This window comes from Manis pentadactyla, chromosome 2, assembly GCF_030020395.1.
Source record: "Manis pentadactyla isolate mManPen7 chromosome 2, mManPen7.hap1, whole genome shotgun sequence".
Lineage (NCBI taxonomy): Eukaryota > Metazoa > Chordata > Mammalia > Pholidota > Manidae > Manis > Manis pentadactyla.
Genome location: NC_080020.1, coordinates 233,486,680 through 233,503,623, shown reverse-complemented (window position 1 = coordinate 233,503,623; position 16,944 = coordinate 233,486,680). Strand labels below are relative to the sequence as shown.

The 16,944-nt window shown below is 46.8% G+C and overlaps 1 protein-coding gene across 1 annotated transcript in view; it reads left to right on the top strand.

Annotated features, from left to right (window-relative positions):
• Positions 1-16,944, top strand: part of DCDC2C (doublecortin domain containing 2C) — a 98,444-nt gene that overhangs the window by 2,994 nt on the left and 78,506 nt on the right. The window contains exon 2 of the mRNA XM_057497579.1: positions 3,317-3,368. Coding sequence (XP_057353562.1) covers positions 3,317-3,368 — 52 coding nt within the window. The remainder of the gene's footprint in view (positions 1-3,316; positions 3,369-16,944) is intronic.

Here is a 16,944-nt window from a genome sequence, read left to right as displayed (position 1 = left end):
GATGTCAACATTTGCAGCCTGTTTCTGCTTTTTGTTATTTTCTCTCAGCTGGAATAGTGGGATCCTCGTGAGTTTACTTGTTTTTTGTCTGTAAACAACTCCTGTCCTCTGTGATTTTATTCAAGAAAAATTCTTTGAGGTCTGAAATAAAGGTGAGATTCCTAAAGAGGATCGTCATCTTCATCTGCCAGGTGCTGGGGGTGCTTCCTGGTCAGAGACACTCTAACTTTCAGTAGCCTGAGTGAGTTTGGGCCACCCAGATAGTATGATTTTGTGAGTGAGCTGGCTTGTCATCCAAATTCTTAATGGCATTTACAAAGATGCAAATTTAACATTCTATCGTTTTTGAAGAAGCATCTTAAGTCACAGACAACTAGAGTTGCTAAGAGGTAGAGTTTGGATTAATACCATGACATTTGAGATTTAAATCTCATAGTATGACAATCCTGTTATACGTGAGAATTCACCAACAAGAATATATTCCTTTGTAAACGTTTGGTTTTGTGATTATTTTTTCAGGGCTAGCTAATGAATGCTATAAACTGATATTTGTGTCCCTGAAATTCACATGTTGAAACCTAATCCCCAAGTTGATGGTCATGAGGAGGTCGGGCATTTCCCGACAGACCCTGTTAGACCTCTGATCTGGTAGATTTTCAGGTTTATTTAAAACATTGTAGACAAGTGGCAAAAATAGTGAGACAGACTTTGAGGTGTTTCTTTATCCAGATTTCTTAATGTTTATTATTTTCTGTGAGGAAGGAAATGTGATCTTAGCAGGGAGGGAGACGTGACTCTGATGCGGCCGATTGCCTCTATTATCTTGCATTATCCACATACCCTCATGGCTGTAAATAGATGGGGGTATTGGCATGTGAAGTTCATCATGGAGACGTGTGTGGCTTTCTTTCCCTTCACTGCCTTTTAGATCAGTGAAGTATGAAATCGGAATCCAGACTTTGGTGAATAAAGCTCAAAAAATATTTTGGCTTGATTTTGATTTCTGCTGGTATCAGTAAGTGAGCGCTTGTCAGAATGTATATTCTGTAATTACCGAGCCATTGAGCAGTTAAGATTAATTTTCAACAGCAAATAATCTTCTAATTGTGCCACCGCAAATGAGCTTTGAAGCGGAACCTGATACTATATTAGCCGTCCTGCAGCTCTTCTCCTAATAATGGCCATGACACTGTGACAAACACCATGAAATCTATCCACAATCCAATCAGTATTTGAACATTTCCTACATTTTCTGGAATAAATTAATTTGAGATGAAGAACACAACATTTTTCTCTATAAAATAAAATATAAGCTCATAATTATTTTTTGAAAAAAAATTAAATGTCCTGTAAAGCCTAGAATTAGTGATTTCTTTTGTGGAGAAACCATATTCACAAAATGTAAATGCGAATCAGGGATTTTGTGTGTGTGTGTGTGTGAGACCCCAAAGAATTTGGATGATAGTAGGAATTTTTCCTGTTTGCCTTACGAGTTTGTGGAGATGTTGAAATCAGACAGTTTGCATGCCTGAGGGCGAGGGGTCCAGGGAAGGAGGAAGGCGAGGTGGGTCAGGGCGGGAGGAATGTGCTTTCCGGGGAGAAGACCTGTGTTGAATCCGATCCTGGCCTTTCCTATTCCAGTAGCATTTAGCAAATTAATATCCTCGCTGAGACTGTGTTTTCTCGTCAATAACATGGGGGCTGTCTACCCCAATGTGGTGTGTGAGCATCGCGTGGATGCTGCACTTTAAAACGCCTGGCTTGACTCCAGCAGCGGGCTCCTTTCTCCTTCATTCTCCGGAAGCACCGAGGAGGGAAGTCACACAGTGAAGTCGTCTCTGCTTCGCGCCCCTGCCCCTCGCTCCCAGCCCCCAAGGAAACCAGAACCTTCCCACCTAAAAGGCCCCACCAAAAACCCTCCCCTAGCGCCTGGCTCACAGACTCCAGCTCCCGAGATCTGAGCTCTTCCCTCCAGCTCTTCTGTTTATAAGTTCTTTGGAATGCAACACTGAAACAACCAACAGCATTTTAGGTTTTGTACTCTCTTTTTATGCCTTAATTTTTCTGTATTTATTTTTACCTTTTGTTGCCATTTAATAAGTTTTCTTATTTGGGGGCTTAATGCTCATAATCAAATGTGGAATTGGGGCTTTAAGGCTAACCAAAAATACCCATGTGAAGACTAGATGAAGAGTCCGCGCAAGGGCCTGGGAGTGGGGCAGCAGCCTGGGGGATTTGCAGGCGGAACTCAGCCCCAGCCGTGTCTTGTTTGGTTTGCAGTTTTCAAAGATTTGGATTGGCTGCACAATTTGTAACGGGGTAGTTTGTGTAATGGTATAAAATGTTGGTTTCTGGTAAAATGACGATGTGATTGTTCAGAAGGACTTTGCGTGTTTAGTTGCCTGCATCAGCACATGAAAACGGCGTCCTGGAGCTTGGCGCGCTGCCCCTGGGGGGCGGGAGACGGCCCCCACCTGCCCCAGGCCCCCCACTCGGCGAGGGCAGGAGGCGTCGGCCGCTCGCCTGGCCCCTGCCGGCCTCTGAGTGCGCGGCTCTCGGCTCTGCGCTGAATGCTTCCTGATCCATTTCTCCTTCCATCTGCCAACTCTTAGCCAGTCGTTTGTTGTTCCTAATGATCTTAGCGATACTCAATCTCAAACATAAACTTTTTTTTTTAAATCAGGAAGAAACCTTAACAGATATGAATCTTCAGGTATTATTTATTATCATTAGAAGACGTTTGTTCTATTTTTTGAGGCACATTGAGCGCTTGCCAGGAGTCCCCAGGTGTCCGAAACCGGGTCAGGGGACTCAGCACAGGCTGCCCTGGGGCTCATTTCCAGCCTCTGTTCCTGCAGACGGGGACAGGGACGGGGACGGGGACGGGGACTGCTCCTGTGCGACAAGAGGGACGGCAGGGGCGGCTGCTCTGACTTTGGCCAAGTGTGGGACCCTGGACAAGCTCACCGTCTGGGCCTTCTGTGGCCTGCTAAAAAGGGAGTTGGCCTAGACGACCTCCAGGGCCCCTTTTTGGTTCACAATGTTAACGGGGGGAAAGCCGAGCTGTTTCCGAGCAGATTCCCTGGGCCGCCGGTGGCCGCTGAAGCTCTCCCCCAGCGCCTTGGGGTCACACACCCGCGGGGGCCCTGAGCAGTGCCCTTGAGCTCAGCTCACTTGCTGTGGGGCTGCACATTGTGGCACTGAAAGAGAGTCATCTCTAAAAGGACGCTGTGTAACTATTACAATTTTAGATCTAAATATTTACATTTTCTATTGATTTACCTTCTAATTACGTTTTTTCTTTCTTCTTTTGCAGTTATATTCATATAGTTCCCAGAAAACCTGTGAAGATGAGAAAGTTGAAGGAAGTAAGTATTCCCGGCTAACCACGGAAGATGGGATAAATAGGGTGATTCGGGAAAGTGTCAATGTCAGTGTGGAGTAACTGAAGTTCTACAGACACAGCATTTTGCAGGGAATGCCTCTAAAGGCTGCTCCTGAAGCCAGAATTCACTGCAGGCTTGGCACACTTGTCAAAGCCCTTATATAACTAAGATGTCAGAAGCCAGTAAGAATATTCTAAGACCGCAGTCAGGGAGACAGTCATCTCTGAGATGTACTGCACAATTATTTGTTAGAACTTCTCACTTTTCTCTTGTTTTTGGGTATTTGGGAAGACTGGTGTCAGGGAAAGTTATTTTCAGTTGCACAATATTGAAGCTAATTATATTGCTAAATTTAAAGATTTGCCCCAAGTTATCAATATTTTTATATTCGATCGACATTTGGGAGGCCTACAAGATGGAAATTCCCATCACTGTTCACAGCACTTGATTAAAAAAAACCCATTTAACACATAAGCTAAAGGTAACCGACCCTTTAAAATAAGCAACAAAAATTGCCAGGTTTTACACAAGATAGTTTGTTGATATTTAGGATGTAACATTATTTTTACTTAAACAAACAGACTTGTGATTTTTGTGGAGTATTTCAAAGGTGAGAGGGGTCCGGAGCATTCGCCTCTCTGCGTGGTGGTTTGGCCGTTCTTGTTTCTCCTCTCTGCACTGGAGACGTTAGCCTTACCTTAGAGGCCTGTCTCGGGATTGAATGTGGGAATATAGATAAGGTACCGGCACGGGCCAATGTTGGTTCTCTTCCTCCCTGTTTTAAAGAAGCAGGGCTTCTCTGTCCTTGAACCGTCCCCAGTGGTCCGGTGAGGACCTTTGGGGGCCCCAGCATGATCGCAAGCAGAAGCATCGGGCTGCCTCCCTCGGGTCTGCACGAGGCCGTGCGATGAAGCAGGTCAGATTTATTACCCATCCATCTTAAGTCATAACTGGCCAGGGACAGGAGGGCAGGATTCCAACAAGAAAGCAGTTCTGGCATCACTGACTTTCCCTGCTTGATAAAGAGTGTGGAAATGCGTATCATCATCCCTGACCCCTGGGCACCTGCTTGCCCCTCTCCAGGAGGGGCAGGGAGACCCAGCAACACCTCTGGAAAGGGCCCTCGGGGTCTCTGTCCAAGTCTGAGTCTATGCTTAGCCTTTGTGCATGTCGGTGATTTAAAAAATAAGATATGATATAAGGTAACATTTAACCTTTTAGAATAGGAAGGAAGCTTCCAGATTATTTAGTCAAAACTCCTTGTTTTCTAGTTGAGGAAGCTTTGATCAGAGAGGTTGGTTGACGTGCCTAATGTGAAACAACCACCCCAGATTTTAAGCCCTGTGGCCCTTATTCCCCCAAAGCCTGCATGCGATTGCCATGCGCTCACACCAGTGGGACCACGGTTGCCTAAAAGGACTTTTGTAACTTTTCTTTTGAATTTATGCTTTTTCATTAAAAAAATCTGCCTATAAAAGTAGTTATTATTGAGAGAAACATCAAAAATGCTGTACAGAGAAGCTCAATAAAAAAAGTGGAAATCATCTACAATCCTACCTCCCAAAGACCACCACTCTTTACATTTTCTCATGTCCATGTCACTGTTTATTCATGCATAAGTAGCAAATATATGCACACAGAAACACACATATATACACTTACATATATAGATGTGTACATATATTTACCGAAGTAGAATCTATCAATAATCTGCTTTTTATTCATTTATTATTCTGATCTGCTTTTTATGTACTGTATGTCATGATCATTTTCACATTTGTAAATGATCTTTTGCAACATGATTTTTGCAACATTTTTTAGGGTTCTTTTCTTTTATTGAAGTATAGTGATATGCAATATTATATTGGTTTCAAGTATACAACATAGTAATTCGACAGTTATCTGCATTATTAGGTGCTCACCCCAACTAGTATAGTTACTACCTGTCAACATAGAAGGTTGTTACAGTATTGTTGACTATATTCTCTAGGCAGTACTTTCATCCTGTGACTGATTGATATTATGATTGAGATTTTGTGCCTCTTTATCCTGTTCACCTATTTCACCCACCCACCCCGACCGCTCCCCTGTGGTGACTGCCAATGTCCATCAGTAGATGAACGGATGAAGAAGAGGTGGCACATACACACAATGGAATACTATTCAGCCATAACAGAGAAATCCTGCTGTTTATGACAACATGGATGGACCTAGAGGGTATTATGAGAAGTGAAATAAGCCAGGCAGAGAAACACTGAGAAGTGACTGGTGGTCAACATGATTTTTAGTGGCTGTAAAACATTCCCTCTTGTGAATCTATCATAATTACTGAACCCACCCCTGCCAGCAGACCTTTCGCTTTGCCTTTTCACTGTTGTAAGCAGGAACATAATAGACCCTTAACTGAGGCATATTTGCTCACAGTCACGATTGTTTATAGAGAAGTGGACTTACATGCACGATTTTAACCTATTTAAATTTACTGCCAGAAAGGTTTCTAAAAACACATACCGCCTCCTGTGGCATATGGGAAAGCTGGTGACGACCCTTGGGTGTTGAGGTGAACAGCAGAACGTGCAGCGGGCAAGGCCTGGGGGTGCTTGGTCCTCACTACCCCTCGCCCTCTCCTTTTGAGAAAGAAGTCACTCCCTAAAAATGGATTGTGATTATTGTCATTTGATATGTAAGTTCTTGTTTGGGTGGGAGTGTGGCATTTTCACGGACCTGTGTTGGGAGTGTAGCCAGCACTGAATGAGCCATCACCGAGAGCTTTGCCTACAACCAGGATTTGGTCCAGGGAATCTGCTGTCCGCCGACACTGTGACCTGTGCGCTGCTGTCCCGGACGAGGGAGAAGAGCCCCCAGCCTCCGGGCCGGCGTGCCGGCCTCCCCTGTGGGCACCGCTCTTTCCTTACCTGAGCTGCCTGTGTCTGTTTGGTCGCCTCTTCTCGCTCGCTACTATTTACTAACCCATGTTTTGCCTGCTTTGTGGTTTTTAGGAATTCACATATTAATTCTGGAGATAATATAAAACATAATGGCTGAAAGATGTGTACTTACTGATTTTGTTGATGGTCTTATTCTAGGAGTAAAAATGCTCTGGTGAGATGCCAGACCCTGAAGGCTCGGCTTCCGTGGGCTCCCTGGTGAGCCCCGGGCTGTGGTTTCGGGGGTGGCCCTGCCCACTCAGCCGGGCCCGACACGCCCCACACCTCCCTGGGCACTGGTGGCCTTCAGTCCCTGCAGCTCGGCGCTGTGCGTGGCGCTTTCGGCCTCTTGCGCTGACATGGAATGTGGGTGGTTGATGTTCTCACCACGTGTTCACACCTACAGTGTCCTCTGGGAAAATGGAACACTAGCAACCCGGTAAGGTAGAGCAGGTCTTAATGACTGCCATTTAAGAGATGAATAAAGAACTCAAGAAAGGGTGATCGACATGTACAAAGTTAGGTAGCTAGTTAGTAACAGAGCTTGGCCTGAAACCCAAGTATCCCACACAGGATTCCAGCACCTCCATCAATCTTTCCCCAGGGAAGGACGGTTACTGCACTGTGCAGCCTTCAGTATTAAATGGGCTTCTTCTATTTAACTCATGGAATTAACCGACTCCGTGAAGTAACTCTTATGGACACTGAAGCACTAGCCTTACAGAAAGGGAAGCACTGTGTGCAGTGGGGGTGGAGGCGGGCCACGTAGCGTCAGGGGCTGTGGCGCCACGCGGGCTCCACCAGGGTCACTGAGATGCAGGGTTTAGCGAGACGTGGTTCTCCAAGGTTGAGCAAAGGGCCAAGGGGAGCTGATGCCCCCAGAACGAGCCCTGGAAGAGAGGCCTTGTCCCTCTGCTGCCCCCTCTTTCCAGGGTGAGTGGAGAAGCTTTACAAGCAGGGAGACCACTGGAGACTTGGGTGCCCAGGGGCACTGTGAGCTGGTACTAGAAGTTCCTGGTGGTCTGTCGGCAGGCAAGGCCACATGCGGTCCCTCCTGCTCATGTTCCACCTGGATCATTTGGTGGACAGCACGGGCCTGCTCATACCTATGGGGTGTGAGGATTTTTACAGTGACAATCGTTTTGGCATGTGATTGATGTGTGATTGATGTGTGATTGGCGTGTGATTGCAAAAGCCTGAGAACAGCTTGAATGTCCCTTGCTAGAGGCGTGGTTGAATGATTCCTGACATGTGATTAGACCTCAGATAATGCCTCTCAGCATGTTGTCAGGATAAATGAGATGCTCTGTGTGAAACATTTAGCACAGTGCTTGGCATGTCGCAGAAGCACAAGAAATAGTTGATACTACTCCTCCTCACAATGCATTTAAGTTCGAGTAGCTCACCCCATCCAAATTTGAGGCCTATAATGGCCATCAATGTTTCAATGTTTGTGGGTTACTCTGCCTTGTTTTGTGATACAGTGATATGGAGCAGAAATGCCTAGCTTTCCATATTCCCTCAAAGGATTTCCATTTTGGTCAAGATAAAGGAGTGGGAAAATTGAAGAAACTTCTCAAGAGACTTTGATTTACTTTAGAAACTTTACTTAAAATTAATTAGAATACCATAATGTACACTTAATGTAACTGCAGAAGTGATTTATAAAAACTTCAATAGAATGAATTGAAGTTACATTTCAGGAAACGGAAGGACAAGGAAAATTAGACTTGAAACAGATGCTCTTGGGACCTCGGCTTCCAATGATTGTGTCATGGTGGTTTTAATGAGAAAAACGTCCTTGGTCTCACTTTAATTCAGTGACTTGTATCGCCCCCTCCTAGAGCTGGGTTTGCCATCTCAGGCGGTATGGGTTCAGGCAGGAGTCAGAGGACTCCCGTGCCTTTCTCTGCATGTCCAGGATCGGATGAGCCAGTTCAGTCTGTCCCTCCGTGGGGGCTGTGCTGCCTCCGCTCAGCCCGTGGGCCTGTCTGGTACTGAAACATTACAGCGTTGATTTAGATCTTATTTATCTCCAGTTGTCACTGGAGAGAAGGAAGGGATTTGCTGATTTGCCAAGATGAATTTTCCAGAAAATAGCAGCTACCCACGAGTCTAACAAAGGATATTTTAAAATTAACTTTTAATGTTACCTGTTTACAAAGTGTTTTCTGTGATTCCTTACCTCATTGAAAACATGGGGAATGGGACCCCCCTTTGCTTTGAAGACTCATGCGAGGTGCTTTTGGGCTGACCAAGGGACCCTCGGCTCCGGGTCTCCTGGGGGCCCTGCCACCGGCTCTTGTGCTTTGCTGTTGACTTGTCCTGAGCACAGTTTTGGGAAGCTTCTGTTTCTGCTAAAAAAAAAGAGAAGTACTATGGAATTCATGCTCATTGTAGAGAAATGAGAAAATGTATATAATTTAAAAGAAAGCACACCCCAAATCCCATCATCCAGCGATCAACCACATGGTTTTCTATATGCTTCTAATGTATATAGACATATGCCTGTGTGTACACTTCTAGTTTTATTAATATGTTTACTTAAGCGAAAGTGAGGGCATATTTAGATACTATTTTTTACGAATCCATTTTTACTTAACAATGTATCGTAAAATCTTTACATGCCAAGAAATGTGCTCCTCTAATACTTTTGAGTGGACTCAGAGCGTTCTACTAAGTGGTGTACACTGTTGTTTTCAGCTTTGTTGAGGCATAATTGACACATGCAAGTGTAAGACATTTAAGGTGTGAGCGACTTCATGACTCAGTGTGCTTCTTGCCCCCTTGGGTTCATGAACACCTCCGCCCCGTCACATGCTTACCTGTCGTTTTCTTTCTTCCCTTCCCTTCCCTTTTTTGGTGAGAACACTTAAATCCTACTTGCTGAGCAGATTTCAGTTATGCAGTACAAGTGTCATCAACTGTAGTCACCATGTTATACATTAGCTCCTCAAACCGTATCCACCTTATAACAGAAAGTTTGTGTCCTTCCATCAGCCTCTTCCTATGTCCCTACACCCCCAGCCCCTGGAAACCATCTTCCTATTCTCTGTTTCTATGAGTCTGACTTACTCAGATGTCACATGTAAGTGACATTGTGCTGTCTTTGTATTTCTCTTAGCACAATGCCCTCCATTTTCATTTACTTTGTTGCAAATGACAGAAGTTCCTTCTTTTTCATGGTGTGTTCATATATTATGTAAAGCACACTTTCTTTATCTGTTCATCTACTGTCAGACACGTTGCTTCCACATCTTAGCTATTGTGAAATATGCTGCAGGGAACATGGGGGTGCAAATATCTATTCATGATAATGGTGTCAAATCCTTTGGGTAAATACCCAAAAGTGGGATCGCTGGGTCATGTGGTAGTTCTAGTTTCAGTGTTTTGAGGACCCTCCATACTGGTTACCATAGTGTAAACTGTACTAGGTCACAATCCCACCAACAGGGAATGAGGTCCCTTTCTACATGCCTTGGCCAACATTCTGCACCATGGGCATTTATGATGACAGCCACCCTCTTAGGGGTGAGGTGATGTCTCTGTGGGTTTGGTCTGCTGTTCCCTGCTGAGCACCTTATCTTATACCCTTTGGCCATTTGTATGTCTTCTTTGGAAAAATGATTATTCAAATCCTCTGCCCATTTTCAAACTGGGTTGTTTTTTGATACTGAGTTGTATGAGTTCTTTGTGTATTTTGGATATTAACCCCTTATCAGATACGAGGTTTGCAAATATTTTCTTGCATTCAATAGGTTGTGTTTTCATTTTGTTGATGGTGTCCTTTGCTGAGCAGAAACTTTTCAGTTTGATGTGGTCCCACATGTTTATTTTCACTTTTATTGCCTAGAAATTTAATCCTTTTTGAGTTCATTTTTGTGTGTGGTGTAAGACAGGGGTCCAGTTTCATTCTTTTGCATGTGGCTGTCCAGTTCTTCCCACACCATTTTTTGAAGAGACTGTCCCTTCCTCATTGTTTATGTTGGTTCCTTTGTTGAAAATTTCCTTTGTGGAAATAAACATAGGTTTATTTCTGGGCTCTCTGTTCCTTTTATCTATATGTCTGTTTTTGTGTTGGTAGCATACTGTTTTGATTATCATAGCTTTGTAATATAGCTTGAAATCAGAAAGTGTGATATGTCTGGCTTTGTTCTTTCTCAAAATTACTTTGGCTATTTGGGATCTTTTGTGAACTGATGAAGTGGAAGTATGGCTTGAAAACATCCCTTGAGTGGATGAGAAAAGCCAGTAAGTAATAATAGCCATTTCTGTGGATTTTCCTCCTCTGGACATTTCATATAAATAGAGTCATGCACAGTGTGGCTTCTCACATGTGACTTCTTAAACTTAGCATAGTGTTTTCAAGGTTTACCCATATTGGAGTGTGTATTGGTTCTTTATTCCATTCTGTGGCTGAAAAAGATCCCACTGTATGAATATGTCATATCTGATTTATCTACTCAACAGCTGATGGACATTTGAGCCTTTTTGATTATAGCTGTGCTGGTGGGTGTGAAGTGATCTTCTTTCTCATTCTTGAAATAATTTCTTTCCTCTGTTCTGAAACTCTTCTCTCTTCTTGTTTCCTCTGATTGTTTCTTCCCAATTTTAGTGAAATTATTGTCACTGTATGTTCTTTGAAAACCCGTGTTCCCCAAAGTGCTGTCCTGGTTCCTTTACTGTCCCCATTCAGGCAGTGCCTCCCCTCACTGCTCCCATGACTTCCCTTATCATCCATGTGCCCAAGATTCCTGGGTGTCTCTCAGGGTCCACTTCTCTGTCTTTAGGGCACTGCCACTTAGGTGTCCCAAAGATTCCTCAAACTCATCATGTCCAAGTTGGAACTCATTGTCTTCTGCTCTCAAACCTGGTTGTTGTTTTGTGTTCTGTATTTCAGAGAATGGAATTGTGCACTCAACTCCTAAAACCAGGAACCCAGATGATTCTCTCAGCTCTTAGCTCTCCCGGCAATCCTGCAGTCCCCCCACCCCATCCGTTCTTCGTGCTCTCGTGTCATTCAGTTACTGCCACCTGCTCTGATTCTTGGTTCCAAGCTCAGTTCCTGGGGGGAGTCTTGTGCCCTCCAACTGGTTTTCTTGCTTCCAGTCTGTCCCTTTCCAGTTTGATCACATCACTTTCCTTGTTAGGATGCTTCAAAGCACGCTGCTTTTCTCCAAGCGGGTGGAGTCTGCACTCTTTGCCATGAATGTCAAGGCCCTTGACCCGCCCTTGTTCTCTTCCTTGGCCTTGCCTCTTGCCACTCCTTCCTCCATGTTTGGGGTCCAGTCCACATTGAAATTTCAGTTTCCCAAAGCACCTTTGCATCTAACCAGGATTTCATGCACACTCTTCTTCCTGCTTCATTTAACACTTCTTCTTCAGTGGACTGACTTTCCTCATAATTCAGGTCTCAGCCTGGACGCCCCTTCCTCCAGGAGGCCTCCTTTCTCTGCCTGTGAGGACTAGGGGCTGCCCTCTCATCCGTCAGTGCCCCATGCTTGCCTTGACAGAGCCCTCGTCCAGTGCTGTGTGCACTTGCTGACTTGTTCATGGCCTACCTGTGTAGTTGCCTGTGACCCCACGGGGCTCCCAGCGCTGTGAAGTCGGGTTGGGGTGTGGTGGCTGGTTCACCTCTGCAGCTCTGACACATAGCCCAGTTCCTGCTGCCTGAATAGGTCTGAAGTAATGACTGAAACTATGAGTGAGGTGCCCTTCAGGAATTCTGGGGGCCTGGCAGAATTTTGGGGGCCCATTTTCTCCTCTCCTTGGGTCTTTTCCTATGGGTTGGTTTTAGTTCAGACCCTGCTTCTGAGTGGGGACTTACCAGGACAGATGGCAGGCTCCATAAATCATATTTCTACGGGATGGTTTCTCTGCTTTGCAGAGTCAACAATTCTGGAGTCACTCAGAGCACCAATTCCAGGGTATAAGTCCATTTTCCAGCAGGGAGTGACTCCACAGGAGCGAGACACACAAATCAGCTCTGTGGCCACTGGCACCATGGAAAATCATGTGGCCGAAACCCCACGTTGGCCCCAGAGAGTGAACCTTGTCCCAGCTCTGGGACGTCGGTGCTTAGTTTCCAAGGAGGCCCAGGGACTCACTGACAGCCCCAGCTGCGGGGTGGAGCTGCCCTCTGCCCTGAGCGAACCGGAGCTGGGCCGCCGAGGGGAGGAGGGCGAGAGTTGGTCCTGACCCCCCCCTAGTTACTGCTCGTGATGAGTGGGCCCCCACTGAGCCCTGGCTCTGGGACAGGCACTGTGGTGGATAGAGCGTTTCCATGTGGCACCTCAAAACCTTCCAACCTCCAGCAAGTTGGTGTTTCCATTGTACAGGGGCTCCCGGGCCTTCCTGCTGCACCACAGCGGCCCTTCCTGCCCCCTGCTGGCGGCTGACGGTCGGTTTCCTGACTCTGAGTGGGTGCTTCTGTCTGTCTCGTCTTTCCCTCGTGCTGGGGTGCATGCCGAACACCAGGGCGATGTGGGCTTGAGGGGGTGACGGGTGGTGGCGGGGCGACAGCCATTTCCCTCGGCTTCTCAAAGCATATGATTACAGGGCGTTGAAAGGACTCTGTCTAATGTCCTGGAATTCTGGCCGATGCTTCCCACATTCTGAGTGTCAGACGTGAAAATGTAGGACCTATGTAAGATACCTAACTGGCACCATCATCGTTGAAATTCTACTTAAGAAGAGTTACAATAAGTTTATTGAATGAAGGGCGTGGAGTTTATTAAGATGGAGAATGCTTCGGTGTTTCTCCTCTCCTCCTTGGGTGCTTCACATCCCTTCAAATCAAATATGGGGTTCCTCTAGAACCGGTCAGAGAACTGGGGCACCTGCGGAGGGGCAGGGGGCTGGGTGCTTGCACGTCTTCCCCTGGGTTTGGTATCAGTTCCTCCATTAATGTTTGCAGATAGTGATGCCATCGAGGCCTGGAGTTGTCTTTGTGGGAAGGGTTTTGACTGCAAATCCAGCTGCTATAATGGATATAGGGCTCCTCAAGTGGTGCGTTTCTTTCAATGTGTGCACAGAATTTTTAAATTTGCCCATTTCACCGAAGATGTTAAATGTATTGGCATGAAGTTGTTTGTGGTAGTCCCCTATCCTGTTGTATCAGTGGCTCAGAAGCCATGTGCCCGCTCCCATCCCCGGTGTCGGTCATTTGTGTCTTCTCTGAATTTTTCTGGGTCAGTCTCTCTACAAGCTTATCAGTTTTATTGATTTTCTCAAAGAACCAACTTTTGGTTTTATTGGATTTCTCTATTTCTTTGTTCTGTTTTCTGTTTTATTGGTTCTGTGGTAAACTTTATCCTATTGTGTAGGGCGTTATGCTTCTGTTTGGGGGTATCTCTCCTCTGCACCCTCATTTTCTTCCCTTTCTCCTTCCCTTGCCTTATGCTCCCCGGACCCATGCCCTCCGGGGCTCAGGCCTGCACGGACCTTCTCTGCTGCAGTAGAAGAGAGCTGACGTCCTTTCCCTGCCACGTGACGTGTTTACACTTTTGTCAGAGACATTTGGAGGCCATGACCGGGCTCAGCGGCGGCCTCAGTTTCGGGTCAGGTGGACGGGGCTGGCTGGCCTCAGTTCACGCCCATCCCCCGGGCCCCTTGTCATGACCGCCACCTTCCTTCTCCCCTCTGCCGACTGCCCTGTCGGCCTTGCGCCCTTCTCCTGGGCTTGCTGCAGAGGCTGCTGTGGGTGACTCTCCTCCCTCCACAGGCCCACATTTACCTGCACCTTCATTTTTAACTGCACAACTTAACCACATATTCACTGATGGTGAGAAGAGGGAGAGAAAGTCACAAACAGGGAGCCATGGGTAATTCAGGTTCTTTGGGGGAAGAAGGAGCATTTTGCACTTTATATAAAGACATAAACCACTAAGGAGATAGGGGTTGAAACATAAGCGTCTGAACTGCGTTGCTGTTTGGGAGCAGAGAGGAGCCTGTTGTCCGGGATCCAAGCACCTTGGCTTTGAGACAGACTCTGGCAACACCTTGCCGGCCCCGCGCCCCCCGCCGGGAACGTGGGTCTGCTGGCCTGGGTGGGCCTGAGTCCCCTCTGCGTCTCTAGCTCTGGCAACTTCCATGCAAGGCCTGTCGTATTCCGGTCAGCCACTGGAGAGCACGAGGGCCACCCAGCAGGACCCTCTCCTGCCAGCGGCGTCTCGGGTGGGGGCCCTCAGCGAGGGCTGGGCACGCATGTGCCCCTGCTTCCTTCCCAGATTTTCAGAAGGACAGACCCTGACTTTTAGAATCATGACCCACCTGTTGAAGCACCTGAGATCATAAGGCTGTCACGAGACCCTCGTCTGGGTCCTTTTTTGACGCTTGCCTGTGTCCTGTGCTCCCTGTCAGGAGCCCGCGTGCAGCCTGAGCCAGGGAGAGGCCACAGAAGGCACCGAGGGCTCGCCACATTCCTACGGGTGCTGGGCCAGGTGGGTGAAGGTGACTGCTGATCTGCCCGCCCTTTCCCATCCCGTGCATCACTGCTCCAGAATGGCTAACCTTTAAGACCCTTTGACATTTTTGGGAAGGAGTACAGCTGATTGTTTTTTGATTCATAGCACCATAGAAGTATTTGAGTAACTTTGGAGGCGACCCAGGGCAACCCTTTCTCTTAATGGATAAACAAGAAATGTAAAGTCTGCACTTTGCATATTGGCTTCTGCGATCAGTGGCAATCGTGTGTCTCTCTAGAAATGCTTCTGTGCGGACCCTTAGGCCAAACATCTACTGTTACGTCACTTCGGGGCCGTCTCTGTTAGTCCATCTTTCAGGTGCTGCATGGACAAGACCCCGATGTGTCCTGCTGGCTTATTATGAGATGCTCCCCGAGACGTGCCTCCGTGATGAGGTCTCTTCTTGATGCTAGATTGTCTTGAGTCTTTCTGTTGGACGTTTTGCTTGGAAAGGGCAGTGAGGATGTCCTCCGAGGCAGTTGCAGCAGGGTGAGGAGAGCCTGACACGACAGACGTAACAGTCACTGCCAGCTGAGCTCTGCCTTCATGCCTGCATTTCGTGAAGCACCAGATGATGCATTATCTCATTTTGTGCTACTCAGATTGAAAGCAGAACTTGTGAGGCACATACTACTTTTATCCGCATTGCATGTGTGAAGGAAAAGGGACTTTGGGAGGTGACAGATCTTGAGCAAGTTCACGCAACTAGGTGACTCAAAGCACAGGCTCGTAAAGGCCACCGTGGCAGACGTTCAATTCTCCATTTTGCTCAAAGCTACATGAAGTATTTTTAATGGCTCATTGTGGCCGGGACACTTGATAACCACTTCTTGGGAAGACTATGTGACCTCTCTGACTCCCTGTTACCTGGATGTTTGGCCTAGCTATTTTGGCAATTAGTTATGAGTGCAGTGCCTGACACATGATATAAAGAAACTGAAAAATACCTTTAATTACCTGGCACTTTTGGGTGAAGCGCTTGAAAGCCTATTTATTAGTCCTTCAGCCTCTCAGGCCAGGAGAGTGACACACACCTTGAAGCTGTCATCAGACAGTAAGAGAAAACCACATTTGCTAGATGCCTCTTAGGACCTGATTAGTATACAGAGTACAAGGGAAAAATATCCAGGATCATGTATTTAGTTGCTGGAGTTATTTAATTAGGCAGGTGATACCAGGGTTAATGAATCATTAACACATAAAAGAGCAATTAGCTCATTGTTCCCATAATTTCAGGCAATCAGGCAGAAAGCTGTTTCTTTGGGCGGCTGTATCTCAATAGAGCTTGCAGAGGGCAATCTGTGTTGTTTGGTTTTCACACTAGGTCTGTGAGTTCACGGTAGGTGTTGATATTCACGGCACTGATCTTTTCACTGTTAATATGCAGGGGTGTAGAATTTTATGTATAGTTTGATGGTGGGGTAACAATGGATGTAGGTTTGCATTTCCACAGTCTTCAGTGACCTCACCTTTTCTGGGGTCCTTTCCAGAGTATCAGAGCTGGTCATCGCTTGTCATCACAGCGTTCATTCACATTCATTCATACTCATGAACTAGATATTGATCTCCTACTGTGAGCCTCTCATTGTTCAGGACTGGGGACATCTTGTTATACGATCAAGGTCCCTGCTCTCAGGAGGCTTACGTTCTGCAGGGAGGAATCAATAACGAGCAAATAAACACACACAAGACATTAGAGAGTATCAGGTGCTGTGATGAAAAGAATCAAGGTGTGTGAGAGGCCAGGGAAGACCTCCCCGAGGAGCTGGTGCCTAAGGCGAGTGTGATGCAGAGGTGGTGGTGGGGAACATTCCGGGCCCCAGGAATTGCCCATGGAGCTCAGTGTGCAGAGAGCTGCAAGAATGCCGGCTGGGGGCCTGGGGAGGGGGGAGAAGGGGCTGCAGAGGCCTGAGAGCAGCGCTGCCCGCCCCGGGGCCACCCGACAGCCCCAGACTCACTCTGCCTTCTGACCTGGGTGATCCCCGCTTTCCCGGGATGGCGGAGCACCTTCTCCACGGCAGCCCCACCGTGGCTCTTCTGACCCTTCTCAGCCCTGACCACGTGGGCACTGCCTCCTCGTCTCCTTCCGGTGACCCAGAAAAACACATTTCCCCTCTCCTTTAAGAAAACTGCTGGGGAAAGCAGGGGATGCCAATAATTTGTCAC